Source organism: Pseudophryne corroboree, chromosome 6 (assembly GCF_028390025.1).
Source record: "Pseudophryne corroboree isolate aPseCor3 chromosome 6, aPseCor3.hap2, whole genome shotgun sequence".
NCBI lineage: Eukaryota > Metazoa > Chordata > Amphibia > Anura > Myobatrachidae > Pseudophryne > Pseudophryne corroboree.
The window spans coordinates 90,451,400-90,467,247 of record NC_086449.1 but is presented as its reverse complement, the minus strand read 5'-3'; the positions used below and the strand labels follow the sequence as shown (position 1 = coordinate 90,467,247).

Genomic DNA, 15,848 nt, shown 5'->3' with positions numbered 1-15,848 from the left:
CGCCTGCCCCTGCTTGTAAGTCTGTAGAAGCTGCCCAGTGTGCCCCATTTTGTATTTCTAAATCATATCTATTATATAAAGCTGTAAGGCAGGGATGGGAAACCTTTGGCCCTCCAGCTGTTGTTGAACTACACTTCCCAGCATGCCCTGCAACAGTTTTAGCATGGCCAAATTGCAAAACTGTTGCAGGGCATGCTGGTATGTGTAGTTCAGCAACAGCTGGAGGGCCAAAGGTTCCCCATCCCTGCTGTAAGGCATGTGTCTAACACCTCCGCGCCCTCACAGCTCTCACTGGTAGCTGCCTGCTAGACACAGCCTCACTTGTCCACCAGCTTGTGATGCACAATGCAGAGCACTGTCCCTTGAGTCCATACGGCCCACCTATCTGACAATTGGTAAGTGCACACACACTTACCAATCGTCCACCCGGTGTGTCGTGCCTGATGTCACAACTGAGCAGGCATTAAAATGTCCCCGCTCAGCTGTGATTTCACTTACTACCGTAGTAGCAATCCCTGCAGCAAGTGTACACAAAGCCAGATGCGCCAATATATATTGCCCATCGGCTGTGCTGCAGGGCCAACGCAATATGTCTGTGGACGACGTTGTTCAGACATATCGGGGGTACACACCCGCCCACGGGCTCACGCTATATCAGCCATTCAGTTGAACATTCAGTATATCGCTCAATGTGTTCCCAGCTGTAGAAATATAGAGACAAGAGGGCAGCCTCTGTAGCTAGTGACCTGGGAAATCATGGGGCAAAATTACTGTCACCAGGCCAGCTACTGTATGATGCAATTCCCAACGTTCCGCGTCTACTAATTCCATTCATATAAATATGATCTCTAAAGCCACAGAGGATAAGGGACAATGAGGAGACCTGCATCTTACAGGCTGCTAAATGTGACAGGGCTGAGTTGGTCGGTATGGAAAGTCAGGGACAGAAATTTCCAGGGGCAGGTCTCTGAAAACTAATACTAAATCCCTGTAATCATGTTTCTGTTACATCCTCCCTGCAGTGATGGCTCCTGAGTAGTGTGTGAGTGAGACACTGACTTTGTGACTGTGACACTCAGTGACTGAGCGCACTGATCTATCACTCATATTACAGTCAGTTACTAACACTCCATGCATGTGACCATGCGCATGCGCAGTCCGGATGCCGCGGCCGCAGCAGTGAGGGCAGGGGAGTATGGCAGCGTCTGCTTCACTACGTCATGCAGCGCGCCGGAAGTGCGGTATCCATGCTCTAACAGTGACCTTCTTGGCTGCATGTGAGAGGGAGCAGAGCCGGGAGGATGCTGAGGAGTCTCCTGCTGACCTGTGGGAGGAACGGGGCTGGGATAAGGGTCAGTGATACCCCTAGTGCCTCTATAACGGGACTGTCATCCTGCTCTCAGGGGCTCTTCACCTGCAGTAGGGATAGGGTTAGACAGTATGTGGGAAGAAGTCATATTTATATTATATACACATACACACATACAGTATATATGTGTGTTATATAATTATGATATAATGTGTGTGAGACGAAATAGTGCAGTTCTGTATTTTGAATCCAGGTACTTTAAGAGGTGGCCATTGAATGGGGGCTGTGTTTTGGCAATTTGCATAATTTGCTCCCAGCACTGTGACGCATTGCCGCTAATGGCAGCATCACATGCAGTAGGCGTGGTTATGATGATGTTTCAGATGGATCTCTTGCACCAGATATGGGGCTACTGCACGTGTACTAATAGTGATACTGGTTACTTGCACAAGTGGATTCGTGGGGACAGTGTGTCCGCATTAATGCCTTTAACTCTGCATATGGGCAGGTATCCGCATTTAGGGGCAGATTTATTAAAGCTTAGAGAGATGCGTTTGAAATATGACTGCTGATTGGTGCTTTATCTCCAAATTTTCATACATCTCCCTAGTTCTGTGCACACGGCGCTAGACTTGCATGCAGCTGTATATCGCTAGCACAGTGGGCAGTATGCTTGACGGACTGATGAATTTTATCAGCATTTATCACCTTTTTTTTTTCTTGCAGCTTTTCTCCTCTTTCTCGTCTGAACCTGCCATTCCCCCAAACCTTATTCTTCCGGCTGGACTGAAAGATGGACCTACCAAATGTACGTGAGCTATATGTTACCTTTTCTTCACTTAAGATGCATTTTTGGCAAAAGAAAAGACGCCTGAAGTTAGCAGAGTTGTACGGGAACTACCTCACTCACGCCAGGCATCTCGCGGTGCATGGCATATTGAGGCTCACATTGTGAGGATGCATCTGTAAGTGCTCATTAGTATACAAGTTTATTACAAACTACAAAATGCAATATGGGCTAAATGAGTCTTTTTTGCAAGTATAGCCCATGTTCTTATTTGTTGTCCATATACACGCTCTGTAGAATGTTTATAGCACTTGCTCTTGAGCAGATGCCGCTGTTGTCAGGGGCTGGTCTTTGCAGTGATTCCTCTGTTTGTAGTCAGCCTCCACTACCCCATCATTTGCTAACATCACCAAGTTCAAACGGACTGGCACAAATTAATATCATTTTATTGATCTAGACACAGGTTGGTGTTGGGTTCTTTTGAACCTATGAAAAGCAAGGATTTAGCTTTGTATAGTATTATGCACAATATGCCCTTACATCCCAGCAGGTTTTTATAGGACTGTACTATGGCACGCAATCTTTACATGCTATTGGACCTTGCCTGTAAAACATCTTATCTTGTGATCCACTTTCCCAGACCCCATTGTTTGCATCTATAAATGACTGTCCATCTGGGTGGGGAGAAAACAGGTAGTGCTGGACACATGTTCATATTTTGTCTCTACATCATGGGCCCCCTTCTTCTGTCTGTGTTGGCACTGATACAGCGAGGTAATCGGCTCCAGTCACTGGTCACTCACAGAAGGGGGGAACGTTATGGCTGATACAGTGACAGTAGAAGAGGCTGGAGTGGAGGAATACACCGTCCTACTCCTCACACTGTATGTCGCCTCTCTGCAGTGATTACAGCTCTTCAATGATCATTGATGTCTTTATCTTGTGCACAATGGTTTACAGATCAGTTCATCTTTTACATTGAATTAAACTCTTTGCAATGAACCCAATGAGCCAGCCATATTCAGACATGCACATTATTTATTAGATCACTGCCTCATGCCTCAATAATGTCTCTAATTCAGAGTTAATTGATGGCTACATGTAGGTGATAATTCTATTTTAAACTTTGTCTTTATGTGCCCGTGGTGTTGGAAAGTTGCATTGGTTGGGAAGCTGTACCAAGTGCTGCGTCTACAAGATACCTAATTATGCTTTGTTGTCTGTCTTTTCCTAATGCTTTAGTTCTTCGCCCTCCTGTGGACATCTCTAAACCTGTCCTGCGAGCATGTAAGCTCCCAGTTCCTTCTCACTTGTCACCCATAACAGTTTGGTTGGAGTCCTTAAATAGCCATCCAGAAGATGAACTGCAAGGTCTGGTCCATCTACATCCTGATGTGTTCGATGTCCCTCCCAGGTCAGATGTCTGTCTGTGTATCAAATAAATAAGCTAAGAAGTAGAAGAAGCCTTTTGTGAAAAATAAGTACAACCTGTGGTTCTGTAGCTTGTAGGTTCACTCATGCTTTCGGGGCTGCTTCAGTCCAGGAACATCAAAGGGCATTTGGGTATGCGTAGCTATCTTAGAGATCTCACTGAAGCATCTCAAGGGGTTGAGATCTGGACTGTAAAGCCAAAACTTTATTTATTTTTTCAGCCATTGAGTTGTAGATTTTCTGATGAGCTAAAGATCATTGTTGTATGGAAAATACATTCACACGACTATAAGGCTTAGTACCAAGGAGAGTGAGAGGTATTGAGAGATGGTCCTGGCTGGTGATCATGACTCCCGCTGGAATGTTGGCGGTGTGGAGGAATCAATCTGCTGCTGAGCTCTCAATCGATGTAGAAGTCTGTGGGGTAAATTTATGAAGCAGTGATAAGAGTAGAGATGTGAGCCAGTGGAGAAGTTTCCCATGGCAACCAATCAGCATTAAAGTAACATTTATCATTTGCATGCTATACAATTATACAGAGCAGCTGATTGGTTGCCATGGCAAACTTCTCCACTCTTATCACTGCTTCATACATTTATTCCTATATGCCTTAGCACCAAAGTGCAATCCCCTATCGCAGGGCGAGTCCAGGACTGTACTTACTACTGTCATTAAGTCAAACAGAAGACTGAGCTGTTGTCATAGAATCCTGGGTATAGTTCTCAGATCTAGGGAAGCATCAATTCAGTGACCTGTGTGCTTTTTTACATTTTTGTACCCCATACCCCCCATTGTTTTTTGCACCCAGTATGGTTGTGATGTTTAATGTGATTTAAGTCATTTTTGTGAGCCTTAAAGTGGGTACACACTTATGCTGGGTATACACCTACAGATATATCTGCAGATATTTCTTAAGACTGATTGGGCAGTGTGCTGTGCATACACACTGCCTGATCCGTCGGTGACGGACATCATGAACTGCGCGGGCATTTACACACACCTGTCCAGTTCAGCAGTCAGTCACCGCCGGCTGCTGCAGCTTGTGTATGGGCGGTTGGCTGACCGTCCGTACACGCACACCGATGTGCCAATATATCTAACGATATATATTGCCTGTCGACTGTGCAGCAGGGCCGACGTGGTATGTCTGTGAACGACGGGACGGAGTTCACAGACCTATCACTTGTACACACTTGCTGATGGACCCGCAGTATATTCGCCGTTCAAGAGAACGGACGATATATCTTCCATTGTGTACGCACCTTTAGCCATATAGTGAACTATGTTGCTCGTTATCCCCATCCTGAGCGATATAGTTTACTATCTTGCCTAGTGTGTATGCCGCCGATGCCAAGCGATGCATGACCCCACGGGTTGTCGACAACCCTCGGTCTTGGCCGTGCATGCAGCTCAATTTGGATTTATCCAAAGCTGCATGCTCCGGTGATATCGCACAGTGTTTATGCCCGCTGTCGCCCAGCCTGGGAGGGGAAACACTGGGCGATGTCGCTCGCTGAGCACATTGCCTAGTGTGTACCCACCTTTACAAATTAAGTTTATATTGTTGTCATGTTGCTGCGGATATTGGCCTAGGTATGAATTTCTTATCCATGTGCTAGTATTTCTATACATATTTGTTATTATACCGTATATATACATGCAGCCCTCTTTTATAGGATTGATGTCATTCATCAAGTTGTAACATGGCAGCGAAACTTCAAAAGGATTGTAAGTATCCCAGTTTATTTTCTAAGGTTTTTATACCCAGTGGAAATCTAGCTAGTGCTGCAATGTACAAGAAACTAAGGAGATACATAGGTAGTAGGTTCATGTGCTGCGTAACTACCGGTTATACATCAAACCTCCGCTGCATTACACATTAGTAACAGTTGTTGACCTAAATAGTACCTTGGAATAAAAGTTTACAGTGTGCTCTCCAATGGTCCTACCGGCAAAATTTCCCAGCCGCTCGGCACTCTGACATGGTTAAAAGTCGTGCTTCCCTGAAATTATTTAAGGTGGGCATACACTACAATTATCTGGCAGATAATCTGTGGTTGGAATGAAAACCTGGTAATAGATGAGAGCAACGGACAATCAACCATTTGCTAGTGAACACTGGAAAATGGACAAAACCTGTCATTTATACAAATTGTTTGAATCAGGGACAGGTTTTGTCCATTTTCCAGTGTTTGCTAGCAAATGGTCGATTGTCAGTTGCACAATTCTTTCTAGTCCAGGGCTTGCTCTCTGTACATACCCTCTATTTGCATTTGGAAGTTACTGGCTGCCACATACAAGGTAATTGCTTGCTGAGCTGACACCTCCGCTGATGTCCATGTACAGGCACCAGCCTTACACGGCTGCTACAGTGCTTCCTCACGCCCTTCCAGTCAGTCCCTTCTCCACCTGTGTGTAGGTTGTACGATCGCGTATAATGTACTTTGTTTCTTAGAGTTATGCCAAGGCAAAGACTCGGGCAGAGGTCCGAGGAGGAGGCAGGAAGCCCTGGAGACAGAAAGGAACTGGACGAGCTCGGCACGGAAGCATCAGATCCCCTCTGTGGAGAGGAGGTCAGTCTTCATACGTTACATATGTTGTGTTGTAAAAGTTTTCCCATATTATTTATATAATTGCGTTATAAGGGGAAGAAATAATGTGTACATATATATATTGCAGCCCTTGTGATGCTCCACTATTATATTAGTTTTCATTCCGGAGAGGACGGTCTGTATGTAAATGATATAAGTCTTTAGATCCATCTAGATCTGCATACCCTCCAACTGTACCTTTTTTTTTTATTGCCTGAACCTGCCAAAAAGGGCTTTGTACCGATTTTTTTACTCTACAAATTAACATTGAAAGTATAGGAAAGGCTGCGTGACCACGCCTCCTTTACTCATGGCCACTCCCCCTTTCCTAATTTGTACCGGCTTTCATGTGTAAAATGTTGGAGGGTATGGATCTGCACCACTCCCTGCACTTAGAGCTGCGGAAGGATCAGAAAAATAATGAAAGGACAGTTCTGAACTGGTGTCTCATTAACGGGTGACACTCGATTTCCCGGCTGTCGGGATCCCGACGCTGAGCATACCGGCGCCGAGATACCGACAACTATTTTCTCTCTTGGTGTGTCCATGACACCCCTGGAGGGAGGATAAATAGCGTGGCCCGCGCCCGTGTCGAGTGCATCGAGCCCGCAAGGGGCTCTTTTGCGCTCGCCCAGCTGCCGCTTTCTGACGGTCAGGATCCCGGCACCGGTATGCTGGACGCCGGGATCCCGAGCGTCGGTGAATTGTATTACACCCCTCTTTGACAAATATAATTTAGCATTATGTTTTTATGGATGTACATAATGTGTATTTTGTAGCTGTCTTTATTGGTATACGTTGTGCAACATATACAGAGCTGTAATATAACTGATTACAGGGACAGATGTGTCCTTATACGCTATTGTTGCAGTCGCGCCAAACGTCACTTCTCGGCACGCCAGGTCCTGTGTAACTCGGCTTGCGCTGAACCTTTTTTTGTTCAGTTCCTCATATTCAGGGAGCTCAGTAATAGCCTTTCACACCGCATTGCCAGGTCGCACCTGGGATTTTGTACATTGGTCCAACCCCGGTGAGACCCGGCTGAGACTCCTTTCAGACTGGCGGCCTGACCTGGCTTATTGCTGGGACGATGACGTCACCACGTGCCGAGGCGGTGGTTGAAGAGGAGATCACCTCTGAGCGCCGGCTCTTCCATTGCTGTCAACGCGTGTTCAACCCTGCCCGATATCTGGGTTTAAATGTCAGGTCACTGGATCCGGGTTATTTCAGTTGGGTGCTTTCACACCGCTCTTTCACACTGGGTGCTTTGTGCACATTCACAAGAAATAACCTGGGATATTGCTGGCAGTGTGTAAGGGGTACAAGTAAATCAGGTGCTGATAAATGACTGTGTAGTACTGTAGTGTATGCTGACCCATGGCCGTGTGTTGTCTGCAGGTGGAGTAGCTCATGGCCCCCGGGGCCCGACAAGTTATTATTACATGTTACCCATGAAGCTCCGTGTTCTGGGGCTGAAGACTGCATTAACCACAAAACTGGCTCAGGTGAGGTTCTAAGCACCCATTATTACAGTGCTAGCCGCTTGCACGCCTCTCGTTCTGTATGGTGTTAGGGCCCTGGGAATCCCGTCACCTGTGCATCAGCCGTTGGATTACCCAATTGTTGATTGAAAAATGCACATTCCTCTCTTCCTCCTTTTGGGACGACATACGCTGAAGGCTTCCATATGACCTTTTACTAACAGAATAGTCCCATGTAACCTTCGTTAGCTCTTCTCATCCGTTCTACCTTCTCCACTCCCTGGCCAGCTGCCCCAGCTCAGACTCCTCCATACAGCTGACTCCTATGCAGGCTGTCTGCAGAGGAACGTTCACATTTGGAATATATCTGATTGCTAGTAAACTGGGAACATAACAGGCCGGCAGGAGATGGAGATTGAATACAGTAACGTTGCTCACACCCTAATAAAACACATTAGATTACTCCAGTTTAGCGGGATAGGAATGGAATGCTGAGCACGTATGTCACCAGGTGACCCCTGATCTCTCCTGCTTCCTCCACACACTCTCTTACCTGTGACTGCTGATGTTTCCCCTGCAGAATGATCTTCACATAATCGATTCTATTGAGATCTCCTCCCCAGACCCCGAATACTTTATTGACCTCCTAAAACAGCACCAATGGGGCGAGTCCGTGCTGATAGTTGACAGGTATGTACCCATGAGGGGTGTGGAACAAAACATTGATGGTCTGAATGTCTGCAAATGTCCATGTAGAGAGTAAGCATGTCAACAATAACCGTAGCGTAATCCCAAACCTGTAATGTTGACATGGAGTGTGGCGACATTATCTCCATGTCAACATTCTGATTGAAGCATGTTTGCATTATGTGTGTATTGACATCTTGATTGCATCCCACCTATGAGATAGATGTATGTTTGTACAGTTGTTTGTAATATCTGTTCATGACCAGCAGAGGGAGCTGTAGCCTATCTGCTCACTCCACAGTGCTGCTGGACAAATACTGTATGTACTGTACCAAACAGTGCTGTGACTAAAAAGAATGCTTTACTGTGTGTGTGAGAACTTAGTCTATGCGCAGTATCTTTATCTGCGACTCACTTTGCTGGTGGAATATAGTTCTGTGGTATTATAGGCTGGGCAGAAATAGCTGTGCTGTGGATGATTTCTGTCCAGCACATTGAGGGTTAATCTGTAAAGAGGATTTAGGGGAAAATTGAATAAAAGTGAATAGTGTTATTGATCTACAGTGATGCTTGAAAGTTTGTGAACTCTTCATTAATTTCTATAAATTCTGTATATCTGCTGCAATTTGGCTTTAAACTACCTCAGATTTTCACATAAATCCTAAAAGTAGATACAGAGAACTAAATCAAACAAATGAGACAAAAAAAAAAGTTAGACGTGCTCATTTTATATTGAGGAAAATTATCCAATATCACATATCTGTGAGTGGCAAAAGTATGTGAGCATTTGCTTTCAGTATCTGGTGTATGACGCCCTTGTGCAGCGATAACCGCAGCTAAACGTTTCTGGTAGTTGTTGATTACATCGGCTTGGAGGAATTTTACCCCGTTCCTCTGTACAAAACAGCTTCAACTCTATTATGTTGGTGGGGTTCCTCCCATGAACTGCTCGCTTCAGGTCCCTCCACAACATTTGGATTGGATTATGGTCAGGACTTTGACTTGGCCATGCCCAAACTTTCAATTTATTCTTCTTTAACCATTCTTTGGTCGAATGACTTGTGTGCTTTCAGTCATTGTCTTGCTGCATGAACCACATTCTCTTGAGATGCAGCCAGAGGCGGATTGGCCATAGGGTTCACAGGGAAGATTCCCGGTGGGCCGACGCACCCATTGGGCCTGTTTTGTTTGAGGACATGTGGTCCCTTTTTATAGACATAATGAATAAGATGCAAAATAATTCAGAATTCATTGTCCCATCAATGATAGAAAGTAATCCTGGGTCAGATGCAGCAAAACAGGCCTAAACCATGATACCACTACCACCATGCTTTGCAGATAGTATGATGTTTTTATGCTGGAATGTTGTGTTCTCCTTTCTCAAAACATAATGTTTCTCATTTAAACCAAATATCTCTATTTTGCACTCGCCTGTCCACAAAGCATTGTTCCAATAACCTTCTGGCTTGTCCAGGTAATCTTTAGCAAACTGCAGATGGGCAGCAATGTACTTTTTGGAGAGCAGCGGATTTCTCAGTGCAATCCTGCAGTGCTCACCATTGTTGCTCAGTGGCCTCCAGATGCCTTTGTGACTTTGCAAACTATTAAGACGCCTTCCTCTTGGCGTGACCTATGTTGTTAGACCACTCCTGGGGATGGTAATAATGGTGTGGAATTTCCTGCATTCGTACACAATGTGTCTGACTATTGATTGGTGGAATCCAAACTCTTTAGAGATGGTTTTGGAACCTTTTCCAGCCTGGTGACCAGGCTGGAAAACTCTTCTTCTGAGGTCCTCACAGCACAAAGGTCTCCTTTGTTCGTGTTAAACTTATGACTATGATACCCTTCAACAAACTTGTGTTGTGAACATCAGACTTTGATAGATCGCTGTTCTTTTAAAAAGACAAGTTGTCCACTCACACCTGATTGTCGTCCCATAGATTGAAAGTACCTGACTCTAATTTCACTTTCAAAATATCTGCCAATAGATATGATATTGGATCATTTTCTTTAAAAAAAAATTACCACGTCTAATTCTTTTGTGTCATTTGTTTAATTTGGTTCTCTTTATCTAATTTTAGGACTTGTGTGAAAATATGAGTTTTAGGCCAAATTTCAGCAGAAATATAGAAAATTCTGAAGGGTTCACAAACTTTCAAGCACCACTATTTGCTTCATCTGTGTTCAGAGTCTCAAATGTCTTTGAAGTAATGCTACATTGTTTCATGGATTAATAAATCATAGATCATCACTTTTCCTTTGTAATGGGCTGCATACTGTAATACATTGGAGGTCAGTGATTGAGAGAGAGGGTTCTGCCCTTGTGAGCTTACAATCTAGAGTACTCCTTTATTTTCTGACTGCATGTGTGATTTAGATTATTACATTTTTTCCACCTTTCAACCCTTTTTCCATAAACCAGCAGAAAGTATGATACATGTGTATAGCTGTGTATTCTTACTGTAATATCCAATGTATAGGTGATAAAAACTATGCTTCATTAGAAGTAAGTGACGGGGGGGGAGTGGGCAGCATGGTATTTACCTGGTAGTGCCAACATGGTACGTGTGCTTTCCTGTGTCCCTTTTTGAAATATTTAAAATTGTTGGCAACTACGGTATAATCTGGGTTACCTGTAATTGTAAATCGACACTAAAGTCAAAGTAGGCGAGTGTTTTGTGTATATGTAGAAAAGTAATGGCTTCTTGTGTCAATGTTATTTGTAGTTTATCTTCTTGTTGCCAATCCCTGTGCAACCGGTCTTACACTGCATCAGGAGGTATTGTCTAAAACGGTGCCCTGATTGTTCCGCTGTATACACTGCCCTTTCTCTGCTCTCTTTAACAGCAGTGAGAATATGCCCGAAAATATATACAATGCAACGGTCAATTTGCAGAAGATAACTGTAATCCCAGCCATAGGTAAGAGTTTCATATGTGATATTTCTGCTTTTTAGTAAGGATTGGATAAGGGAGACACTATGATTGGCTGAACCAACACTAACGTAAAGGCTGCCTATCCAATCACTCGGGATCAGTGATGACATTGAGACGCAAAGTGGCGATAAAGAGGAATTGCGTCTCATTTCACAAAAAATGGGCAATTCTTTACTGTGCAAATTATTATTATTATTGCAGTTGATTTGTAAGGGTGGATACACGCTAGAGTGATATAGATACAATTTGCAATTGTAACGACATATCGTGCATATCACCTAATGTACGCAGGATCGCGCTCCCGTGGGTCGCATGCAATGTCGCCTTGTCGGCCATGCTGTATGGCCAATCAGACGATCTCATATGTGGCGCAGTGTAATGAAGGACGGAACGAGATGTTCTGCCGTTCATTACATCGCTTAGTGTGTCTTGGCATGGTGCAGGGCGAAGGGAAGAGCTTTGGTCTGATGCCGGTCGTCCTAGTATGTACACACCCTTAGTCAACACATTGCTGCATCCCAGGGACAACTTTGGGTGCATACATAAATAGGGACATAGGGGGTTATTTAGGTTTACTAGCAAACTAAAAAAGCACACTAATGGGCAAAACCATGCTACACTGCAGGTGGGGGCAGATGTAACATGTGCAGAGAGAATTAGATTTGAGGGTGTTATTTTGTTTCTGTGCAGGGTAAATACTGGCTGCTTTACTTTTACGCTGCAATTTAGATTTCAGTTTGAACACACCCCACCCAAATCTCTCTCTCTGCACATGTTACATCTGCCCCACCCTGCAGTGCACATGGTTTTGCCCATTAGTGTGCATTTTTGGTTTGCTAATAAACCTGAATAATGCCCTTAGAACGCAGAGCAAATAAATCCAGACATGACATAAATGGATATGGATAGTCTGTCACTAGTGAACTTTCTATCTAATGGGAACAGGGCACAGCTAAGACTGGAAGAGTTGAGTATGGCTCCGAGCGATGCGGAGCACAGGTGTGAGGACTTACCAGTGCCATAGTGTAGAAGCTGTGGGAGAGACAGATTGTGGGTGGAAGGGAATTTCATCAGTCAGTAGGAAAATGGTAAAAGTCAGGGAGGGTCAGGTGAGAGGGTGTGAGGGAGGCGAATTACAACATTACCATATAGAAATCACATAAAACAAACCGTAGACTTGCAGTAATAAGTGTAGCAAGTCTGCCTTCCGGGGTTCAGAGAGAAGTCAGCGTTGTATATTGGAAGCCAACATAGGCATGGATGAAAGGCGTCAGCAGCAGCAGCAGCTGGAGGTGGTCACAGAATCGGAGGTCAGCGTGCCCACTGCATACAAGCCAGAGGCTAGTGGGGGGGGGAGGCGGCATATTGGAATCGGGGGCCCAGGCTCTATTACATATGGGAATTCTAGATAAGACTTTTCAAAAATGTAATGTACCCTGCACCGAGACCAAATAGATTGTTTACATATTAATTAACCAGCTAGCTAATAATTTTCCCATAGTAATTTGGGTTTATTTTGCTGGAGGTGCTCCAACAATCAGTTATACCTTGAAGATACGCAGAAACCGGCAGTTTACCGGAAAAAACAGGGATTGCCTTTTTTGGAGCACTCTTTTCAATGAATTGATTTTAAATTGATATGATTAGTACTTTAAAACGTAACTTTTAATGACACTCTTTAAAATAAAGAGGGTGAAAATTTAATTCATAGCTGTCCTACATATTGACGCATCCCCCCACAAAAATTCATAAGCAAATGGCTATTTTAACAATTCACATCATTATCGTTATGGTGACTCGTATTCAGTGTGAGAAAATCTTTCTAAACTAAATTGAAATACATATATTCAAAACTCAGATGAATTGATTATCTCAGTCAACAGCTTAATATTGTAATCAAATTGCTATATATTATTTTTACATAGATAATATTCTGGAATTCGCATCACTGCTTAAAGCAAATTATATAGAGCATGCTGCTTCAATATAGTTTATACCACTATTCTTGCAAATAATATAAATGCGGTCACGTCCTGTTGGCTGTAAATGTGGTACAAACCACAATTTTCCAAAAATTAATAAGGTGGTATAGATAACTAAACACTTAGTGATTTTCACAGACGCTTAAGTGACTAATACAGTACCAAACATGATTGACCTGTATGGTTCAGTTCTTTAGTCAGCAGAAATATGTTACCTGTTGTTAGCTGGAATTAGCGTGATCCCAATTCAATGCGTCACACTGGTCTGTTATTATCACCTAATTAGGAATCAGCAGAGAGTTGGTACCGCGACCTGTAACAGTGGTTAACAATTCCTACGAGGTGCAAAGTGGTCCTGATTTTAAACAGTATCAAATGATGTAACGCAAATCATAACCCTCAAAACCTTGATAAAGTAGCAGAAATAATTCAGAACCTGATTTATGGTTTTATAGATACTAACGTAACTGGCTCTCTTAGTTCAATTCTTAATCAACAGAGAATATATTCCCTATTGTTAGCTAGAAATACCGTGATTACAGTTCAATCTGCCATGCCCGTCTGTTATTGTGACATGATTAGGAATCAACTAAGTTAATAATGCAGCCGATAACCAGTGTCAACCTTTCCTACAAGGTGCAGAGTAATAGTGATTTTCGGCAACAATAGATGTATATTGGCCAATTACAAACACTCAGGCTGTAAGCACAGTATAAACACGTTACTTAGTGTCTCTGCATTCAGACCTCTAGATGGAAAAATAAAGGACATTAATCTGCTGTTAAAGAGTGTTAGTTCAACAGCTAATTTGTGGCATATATGTAGCAGCTGCAATTTTAAAGAGTGTCATTAAAAGTTACGTTTTAAAGTACTAATTATATCAATTTAAAATCAATTCATTGAAAAGAGTGCTCCAAAAAAGGCAATCCCTGTTTTTTCCGGTAAACTGCCGGTTTCTGCGTAAATTCTAGATAAGAGCAGGCAGTAATAGTCAAGGTGGGACATGATGAGCGAATAGATAAGGTTTGGTTGCTTTTTGGGTGATAAAGATTACTGTACTGGGAGACCTTAGATGTGTGTAATAAAATAAAAGGGAAAGACAAGTGTGACTCTCAGGCAGCTGGCTCTGGGAGGAGCAAGGTAATAAACTCTGACCATATTGCGCTGTATATAGCATTAGTACATCCATATGGAGTTTTCACATCATCAGACTTTTGTTTATATCTGTGCAGTGTAAATATACTTTATGATCTGCACTATGTAAAAAGCACTTAATAATTTCATCAGTAGTTGGATTTAAATTGAAAGGTTTTAAAGCTTCAGCAGCCTTAAATGTGATGCGTACCCCTGGCTGAATAACTACAGCTGTGGCCTCTGTCCTGGAGGCTTGGCCGCACATGAGGCCAAAGAGGGCGTCCCAAGGGTCCATGTGAGGTTCACTGACCACAGTTACATCCTGGGATAACTTTCTTGGCCAGATATGACCCACGGACACAGAGGCTCGTGGCTGCTCGCCATATTGTTCATTTAGCCAGCGGGTATCCTAAATGCATTCCCCCATAAGCCTGTGATAACCTCTCCTCTGTCTCGCTGGGCCAGGTCTGAGTGTCTACAGCATGCTGAAGCACGATACTGTTCTGCTGACAGTTGGAGCCGTGGATTTCTTGGAAGAGAAGCTCCTGTGGCAAGACTCTCGCTACACCGCCCTCTACCCTTTCAGATTACCGTACAGCGATTTCCCTTGAGCAAGTGCAGTTTTATTTTGCTTTTTCTTTGTAAATACAGAAAACTTTTTTGAAATAAAAGTATGAGCAAAAGTGTCTCCTGTGACTTTATATTCTGTCTGATCCATGTAAGGCAATGTGAACTGTATCATGGTGTTACATCTACTTTACATTGAAGGAAATGACAAAGTAATGTTTATATATTTTATTTTAAAAATTAAATCTGGAAATGTAAGTGTTAAATTCGCTCAGACTTGAGGCTACAGTATAATGGATCAGCATAACATGAATAGCACTCAAATAACAGTCATAATATAATAATGTAAGGAGTTATAATAGTAAGCAGGAAAACGCACACACTGTACCTGCGCTCACAACGACCAATATACACACATGCAACTGAACCCCATACTGTGATAAGGTAAAACGTTTTATGTTCCCAATTTCTTTCTTCCCTGCACTGCTTCACTTACCCCACACCGTCCTACCCAATACTGCTTCACTTACCCCACACCGTCCTCCCTTTTGCTCCCTCACTTACCCAACAACGTCCTGCCCTGCACTGCCTCACTTGCCCCACACCGTCCTCTCCTGCACTGCATCACTTGCCCCACACCATACTCCCCTGCACCGCATCACTTGCCCCACACCGTCCTCCCGGGCCATGCTTCACTTACCCCTCTCCGGCCTGCCTGGCACTGCTTCGCTTACCCGACACTGTCCTCCCTGGCCCTGCCTCACTTTCCCCACACCGTCCTCCCTGGCCATGCTTCACTTACCCCACATTGTCCTTCCCGGCCTTACTTCATTGACCCAATACCATCTGCTATGCTTGTCCTGTACCCTTCTCTGCTGCACTGCTTCACCTGTCCCCATACCATCCTCTTGTACTACTTCATTTACCCCTTTAGTATAAT

At 43.7% G+C, this 15,848-nt stretch overlaps 1 protein-coding gene across 1 annotated transcript; it reads left to right on the top strand.

Annotated features, from left to right (window-relative positions):
* Nucleotides 1–1,216: 1,216 nt before the first annotated feature.
* On the top strand, nt 1,217–15,027 carry MRPL4 (mitochondrial ribosomal protein L4). The gene is made up of 9 exons (XM_063931478.1): nt 1,217–1,352; nt 2,036–2,117; nt 3,339–3,510; nt 5,204–5,255; nt 5,983–6,100; nt 7,517–7,623; nt 8,180–8,289; nt 11,137–11,210; nt 14,807–15,027. Exons 1-9 carry the CDS (start codon nt 1,302–1,304, stop codon nt 14,950–14,952), a joined length of 912 nt encoding a protein of 303 aa, XP_063787548.1. The 5' UTR covers nt 1,217–1,301; the 3' UTR covers nt 14,953–15,027.
* The last annotated feature ends 821 nt before the right edge of the window (nt 15,028–15,848 follow it).

Coding starts and splice junctions, on each gene's coding strand:
- MRPL4 (XM_063931478.1), top strand. CDS start 1,302: ATGCTGAGGAGTCTCCTGCTGACCTGTGGGAGGAACGGGGCTGGGATA. Junction 2,118..3,338: donor GAAAGATGGACCTACCAAAT/GTACGTGAGCTA, acceptor CTAATGCTTTAG/TTCTTCGCCCTCCTGTGGAC. Junction 7,624..8,179: donor TAACCACAAAACTGGCTCAG/GTGAGGTTCTAA, acceptor TTTCCCCTGCAG/AATGATCTTCACATAATCGA.